General features: G+C 51.0%; 1 protein-coding gene across 2 annotated transcripts in view; it reads left to right on the top strand.

The window, feature by feature from the left end:
* Window positions 1-4,827, top strand: part of LOC103189060 (myosin-7B) — a 31,564-nt gene extending 26,737 nt beyond the window's left edge. For both annotated transcript variants that reach the window (XM_042341985.1, XM_042341986.1), the window contains 6 exons: window positions 653-778; window positions 1,072-1,242; window positions 1,502-1,606; window positions 1,759-1,854; window positions 3,216-3,344; window positions 4,485-4,827. In XM_042341985.1, the coding sequence (XP_042197919.1) occupies window positions 653-778; window positions 1,072-1,242; window positions 1,502-1,606; window positions 1,759-1,854; window positions 3,216-3,344; window positions 4,485-4,496 (639 nt within the window). In that variant the 3' untranslated portion in view covers window positions 4,497-4,827. The remainder of the gene's footprint in view (window positions 1-652; window positions 779-1,071; window positions 1,243-1,501; window positions 1,607-1,758; window positions 1,855-3,215; window positions 3,345-4,484) is intronic.
* Window positions 4,828-7,314: the final 2,487 nt, after the last annotated feature.

Raw genomic sequence — 7,314 nt, forward strand, 5'->3', positions numbered from 1 at the left:
GCCCGGGGGAGGGGCTGTGTGCCCGGGGGAGGGGCTGTGCGCCCGGGGGAGGGGCTGTGTGCCCGGGGGAGGGGCTGTGTGCCCGGGGGAGGGGCTGTGTGCCCGGGGGAGGGCTGTGTGCCCGGGGGAGGGGCTGTGTGCCCGGGGGAGGGCTGTGTGCCCGGGGGAGGGTCTGTGTGCCCGGGGAGGGGCTGTGTGCCCGGGGGAGGGTCTGTATGCCCGGGGGAGGGCTGTGTGCCCGAGCAGAGGGTCTGTGTGCCCGGGGAGGGGCTGTGTGCCCGGGGGAGGGTCTGTGTGCCCGGGGGAGGGTCTGTGTGCCCGGGGGAGGGGCTGTGTGCCCGGGGGAGGGGCTGTGTGCCCGGGGGAGGGGCTGTGTGCCCGGGGAGGGGCTGTGTGCCCGGGGGAGGGGCTGTGTGCCCGGGGGAGGGGCTGTGTGCCCGGGGGAGGGGCTGTGTGCCCGGGGGAGGGGCTGTGTGCCCGGGGGAGGGGCTGTGTGCCCGGGGAGAGGAACAGGGTCAGGAATGGTAGCAGGAGCTGCTGTTAGTGCTAAGGTGTGTGTGTGGACCTGACTGTCCACCACCTTGGGACGTCCTGCTGATGTCAAAGGTTTTGTTCACATGTAATTTGTTGTTGTTGTTGTGTGTGAGAGCAGAACACCAGTTTGATTAACCAGAAGAAGAAGTTGGAAAGTGACATCTCGCAGCTCAGTGGGGAGGTGGAGGAGGCTGTGCAGGAGTATCGCAACGCAGAGGACAAGGCCAAGAAAGCCATCACTGACGTAAGTGTGTGAGAGAGAGAGAGAGAGAGAGAGAGGGGAATGAGAGAGAGAGTGCTAAAGAATGAGAGATAGAAAAAGAGGGAGAGAGAAAACGAAAGAGAACAAGCGAGAGTAGCAGAGAATGAGAGAGAAAAAGCGAGAGAGAGACAGGAAGGTCTGTGGAAGAGTAACAGTGAAGAGCCATATGGGAGTGTGTGGGAGCGTGTGTAAGCATGTGGGAATGTGTGAGGAGCGTGTGTGAGAGTATGGGAAGCGTGTGGGAGCGTGCTGACAGCCACGCTGTGTGGTTGCAGGCGGCGATGATGGCTGAGGAGCTGAAGAAGGAGCAAGACACAAGCGGACACTTGGAGCGGATGAAGAAGAACCTGGAGCAGACGGTGAAGGATCTGCAGATGCGGTTGGATGAGGCTGAGCAGATTGCACTGAGGGGCGGCAAGAAACAGATCCAGAAACTGGAGGCCAGAGTGAGTGTCACACACACAACGTCACACAGAGTAACACACAGCGACCATCTCTCTCTCACACAAACACACACACACACACACAGAGTAAAACACATGGCAACCGTCACACAGAATAACACACAGCGACAATCACATATGCACACAGGAACACACATAGAGTCACAACACACACAGAGTAACACACACAGAGCAACACACACACAGAGTAACACATGCACCCACACACACACATAGTGATACCCTCTCTCCCTGTTGCCAGATGAAGGAGCTGGAGTCTGAGCTGGAATCTGAACAACGCAAGAATGCGGAGTCACAGAAAGGGCTTCGGAAATATGAGCGGAGAATTAAAGAGCTGAGCTACCAGGTACGGGGTGTGGGGAGAGCATCCCCACAGGAGGGGGTCCGTGGGTGGTGGGGGGAGGGGATATGGGGTCATGTGCTTAGCTTTTTCTCCCCCCCCCCACCCCCCACCACACTCATGGCAGTGACATCTCTCTCGCTCGCTCACTCACTCAGGGTGAGGAGGATAGGAAGAACCTGGCCCGGATGCAGGACCTGATCGACAAACTGCAGCTGAAGGTGAAGAGTTACAAGCGGCAGATGGAGGAGGCGGTAAGTGCAGCCCCAGCACCGCACAACAACAGCTTTCATGAGATAGTGCCCTTCAGCAGGGCAGTCTCTGAGTGCTGAACAGTGGCAGAGCCTGACACTGAGCCGGGTGGGAGGGAGGAGGTGACCGTAAGCTCGGTCAAAGAGGAAGGTCTTCAGTCATGATCTAAAAGAGGGGAAGGAAGAGGCAAGGTGGAGGGATTGGGAGAGAGAGAGAGATGGGCCCAAAGTTTGTCCATGGTGGAGGGGATGCGAGAGGAGCAGGACGCCGGAGCCAGCCAAGCGGAGGCAGCAAGTGGTGGAGTGGGGAGAAAGCAGGTCAGAGAAGTAAGGAGGTGCCAGGGCATGAAGGCATTTGTAGATAAGTGAGAGGATCTCACAGCTCAGTGCAGGACTGCACAGGACAGGACAGGACACCACAACACAGGACAGCAGAAGACGTGGAAGGACAACAACAACAAGAACAAAATTACACTTATAGAGCGCCTTTCACGTCAGGAGAATGTCCCAAAGCGCTGTACAGTCAGGTGTCGGGGCCCGAGCATGGGGGAGGGGTGGTGTAGGGGTGAGGAAAGGCAGAGAGGTGGGAGGGAGATTAAAGGCACAATCGCAGAGAAGGATCTTGAGACCGGCCTTGAAGGGGGCAAGGGAGGAAGCGAGGCCAAGGGACCGTGGGATGGAATTCCAGAGTGTGGGGGCAGAGAGGCTGAAAGCCCGGCCACCAATGGTAGGGCGGGTCAGGCGGGGGACATGGAGCAGCTGAAGCCTGATGAACAGAGGAAGTGAGCAGGTTGGTAGGAAGTCAGCAGGAACGAGAGGTAGGAGGGGGCAAGGGCATGGGTGGCCTTAAAGGTGAGGACAAGGATCTTGAACTCAATCCTCTGGGGGATGGGGAGCCGGTGGAGTCGGGAAAGGGTGGGGGTGATGGGCGAGGGTGGGAATGATGGGGTCACGGATTCTGGTGCGTGAGAGTACACGAGCTGCAGAGTTTTGGATGATCTGCAGGTTGTGAAGGGAAGAGTTGGGAAGGCCGATGAGGAGGGAGTTCCCGTAATCGAGCCTTGAGGTGATGATTGCGTGGGTGAGGGGTGAGGCAGTGGCGGAGTCTGGCAATGTTGCGGAGGTGGTGGTAGGCAGTGCCGGTCATGGCGCGGATGTGGGGGAGAAAGGACAGTTCACGGTCAAACAAGACACCCAGGTTCCTGACTGGCTTAGTGAGGTTGAGTGTGCAGCTGTGGAAGCTGATGCTGCCAACGTCCGAGGTGCGGAGGACAGCACAGGACAGGAGAGGACTACTTGTATTGTTGTGGAGGCTGTCTTTACTTGTGGAGTGAGTGTGTGTTGCCATGGGGCTGTGATTGCAGGAGGAACAGGTCAACTCCAACTCTTCCAAGTTCCGGAAGCTTCAGCATCATCTGGATGAAGTGGAGGAGCGAGCCGAGGTGGCAGAGACCCAGGTCAACAAACTGAGGACCAAAACCAGGGACTTCAAGGTATCAGAACCCGGCACCTTCACACTGACATAGTCGTCCTCCCATAGCGTACAGCCCCTCAGCATCCTGTTGGGACGTCTCAAAGTGTTTCACACCATTCATTGTATAGTGCAGTGACAGTGTTTTGTTGGAGGGCAAATTTGTTCCTTGCAGCGTACCACAAACAGCCACAAAGTGAGTGAATGAGCGGTTTTATCTGGGGAATTGTTGGGCCAAGACTGTGGGGGGAGGAGAGAAACTGGCTTCTCTTTTTCAATAGTGTCGCGGCATCTTTAACATCCTCCAGCGCTACAAACTCAAGTACGTGCCTCGCTGAACCTACAACCTTCTGACTCACAGCTGAGAGTGTGACCACCTGAACCAGACTTATGTCTCGCACTCTGTACCTCTGTGCGTGTGTGTTGTGTGTGTGTGCGCGTGCTGTGTGTGTGTGTGAGCGCCATCGTTTTCATGGCAGATAATGATCCATTGCCATGTTCGGTGCCACATCTTCCGTAACATGGATGGAATCAGTGACGAGGAAGTTACTGGTGTTGGGCATTGTTACACTCTACTAATGTGCAACAGGAAATAAAAATTAATTGTCACAAAGAAATCGGGTGGGGATGGGTGGTAACAGGACTTTGTGGACACCCTGTCCAACTCCACTTGAAAGCTAATCTGTGGTGAGCATTAAACAAATGGGAAATGAATCATTAATTGTATCTAAGACTATCGAGATGCTGAACAGATTGAAGTCAAACTTACTCTGCACTTTGGAAGGTACACAGTACAACAACGCAGCTCTCTGTCGAGTCCAGCTCTGGCCAGCGCCACCCTGTCAAGCCATGTCACGTCAGGTCTGAACCATGAGCTCAAGGCCCCAAGTCTGCCCTCTCACCCACCAGTCTCTGGCCTAGAGGCGAGAGACTGAGCCAAGCAGATAATAGTTATAATAATCACAATAATGCAGTAATAAAAATCTTTACATTTGATAAGGCATCTTTCACGTTGGGAGGATGTCTCAAAGTGCTTCACAGGATTCACTGTAAAGTGTAGTGACTGTAAAGTGTGTTTTGTAAAAAATGCATTGTGCTGGTATATCTATTAAATTATATATATATATATATGAATATTAATTGCAGATCTCTCCTATTTCAGCGCGAAGGATAAAGCAATGGAATCATGTCCTGGATGCGGATTTCTTCGCCTTTGTGTTTGCTGTGGTGTAGTGACTGTGTGAAATGAAGTAGATTCTGCACGCTCGACAATCCTCAGTCACGTTTCCCATCACCCCCTCTCGAGGCTGAGACAGTGACTGATCTCAGCCCAGGCTCCTTGAGTCCCTGACACTCAGTGCTGCAGGAAGCAGCCAGTGACGGACAACAATAATAATCTTACATGTGATACATCACCTTTCACATCAGCAGGACGTCTCAAAGCGCTTGATAGGATTCAATGTAAAGTGTAGTGACTGTGTAAATAAAGTAGATTCTGCACAATCGGCAATAATCCTCAGTCATTTTGTGGATGGTGTTTTCGGAGTGAATGGCTGTCACACACTGGGGGGGAATAAAGGTAAGACCAGGGAGTAACGGTTGATGCAGTAATACTTCCCTCCTCACATGCAGCAGTGATAGGATTCCATCACTGCACGTGACCCATGTCACTGCACGTGACCCATGTCACTGCACGTGACCCATGTCACTGCACGTGACCCATGTCACTGCACGTGACCCATGTCACTGCACGTGACCCATGTCACTGCACGTGACCCATGTCACTGCACGTGACCCATGTCACTGCACGTGACCCATGTCACTGCACGTGACCCATGTCACTGCATGTAGAATCCCACCGGCATCAGTGAGTGAACAGTGAACCTGTGGAACAGGCTCCCTCGGGAGATGGTTGAAACAGAAAATGTTGATCTTTCAAACGCAATTTTCTTTCAAGAAATAACGTTTGTGGGATACAGTACATAAGGAGTTCGGGACATATGTGCAAGCGACTGCCAGGAAGGTGGAAGGCGAACTAGATGGACCTTGATTTGTTTTCGTTTAACATTTCTTATGTTCTAGTGTAACTCACCCAATCTCAGAAAATCCCTCCCTGAGTAGACTGCACAATCCGTCTCACCCACCTCTTGAACATGCCAATCCAGCACCATTTAACTCTGGGTTACGGGGCTTGTGTGTCTTTGGAGCTCATTCCAAGATAAACAAATTCCTTTGAGCTCTCGGTTTTTACAGCTAAATACTTTCACCTCAGTGCTCTGGGCTGGGTTCAAATCTTAATACAAAGGACAAATTAAAATCACTTCAAGATGTTCCAATTTCAGTCTCCTTTTAATGAGCAAGCTGTGCAGTGTTAGGCAGATTTTCTGCACATTTAACAACAAATTGCATTTATAAAACATCTTTCACATCAAAAGGATAATAATAATCTTGCATTTGATATAGTGTTTTTCACGTCTTCTAGATGTCTCAAAGCACTTCACAGAATAGACTGTAAAGTGAATTGACCGTATATTTGTGGGCGAAACGCAGTTGTGGATTGAGCGACCAAATTGTTATTGTTTTTTTTCTTGAGGAATTATCATCAGGTGTGTAGAGTAAGGAAACTTGCACAAGGTTATTAAAAATATTTTTAAAAATAATTCCCGGATGGAGTTCCAGAGGGTGCGAGCAGTAAGGCTGAAGGCCCGACTGCCAATGGTGGAGTGGGCAGGACGGGAACGTGGAACAGGCCAGTGCCCACCGAACAGAGGGAGCAGGAAGCTATTCCTCATTCCAGGATCTTGGAAAGAAAAGGAATGTTGGAAATGGGAAAGGAGTTTGAGAACAGAGATGGGGTCGAGGGAAGGTGTTTTTTGAGGGTGGGTTTTTTGAAGGTGGGGGCGATGACGGTTGTTTTTAGGTTACATTAAAAGTTCTCATGAAAGACGCGTTGGCTGAACCTTTGTTTATTTGTTTGAAGACAAGGCAATAGCTTAAAGCTGACAGGAACAAATAGTTACATGGCCTGAACTTGGCACACACATCTCCCCCCCCCCCCCTCCTCCCCAAACAAGACCTGCTCAAGGCTCTGGGAAAGCCAGTTCTCCCTACAAGTGACTTTGGTATAAAAAGTGAATTGTGGTTCTGGTGATATGATTGAGCAACGCTGAGACAGGACATGATTGATGGATTGCTGGTGAGGGGAGTGGGTGGGGGAGATGTGTGTGTGGGGGGGGGGGGGGGGGTGTAAAAGAGGAACAGTCAGCCTAAGACAGTCAGTAAAGCAACTTTGGTTCCTTCCAGTCTGGAATGCTCACTATACTCGCTTTGATTGCGGAAGCCAATTTTCTTTCCTCAGTTTCTGTATAACATATATTTAAAAAATGACTTCCAAATCAAGACTGAATTGAATTTTCCAAAGTTCTGCACCATCTTAACTTTTATTAAGACAACACTTTGAGGGTGAATACGGTTTGATGGGAACAAGCCACCGTACATCATCTGAGCAGGAGCTCACGCACTGATTGTGCCTTCAGCAACGGGAAGTGAGAATGGAATGGAGGGGGAGATTGGTCAGAAGTCACAAATACACCTCACCTTAAACAATAGTCAGGCAAAGAGTGGATGTGGGGCAATTATCTGCACTTCTCAAGACTTGTTACACAGACTTGTCAAAAAGCATTTACCAACCTCAGACCTGACCTCAGGGGAGTGAGCAACAGCAGAGAAAACAGATTGTTCAGTGGTGAGGTCAACTGTTCACTGTCTGTCACTGAATGGCAGGCTGTCTATGCTGTCTGGCCTATAGAGTCTGCGATCCAACCTTAAACAACACTGTTGTAGCTTAACCCAAGGAAAGCGAGAGAGAGAGAGAAAGGAAAAGAGAAAGTGACCAGAGGTACGGTTTGTTATGATGGCATCATATTAGTGGGAATGAACATTAAAAATTGTTTTATGTATATATAAAAAATGCAATCCCGATGTTCAATTCA

The sequence above is a fragment of the Callorhinchus milii genome, unplaced genomic scaffold (genome assembly GCF_018977255.1).
Source record: "Callorhinchus milii isolate IMCB2004 unplaced genomic scaffold, IMCB_Cmil_1.0 Scaffold18, whole genome shotgun sequence".
Classification (NCBI taxonomy): Eukaryota; Metazoa; Chordata; class Chondrichthyes; order Chimaeriformes; family Callorhinchidae; genus Callorhinchus; species Callorhinchus milii.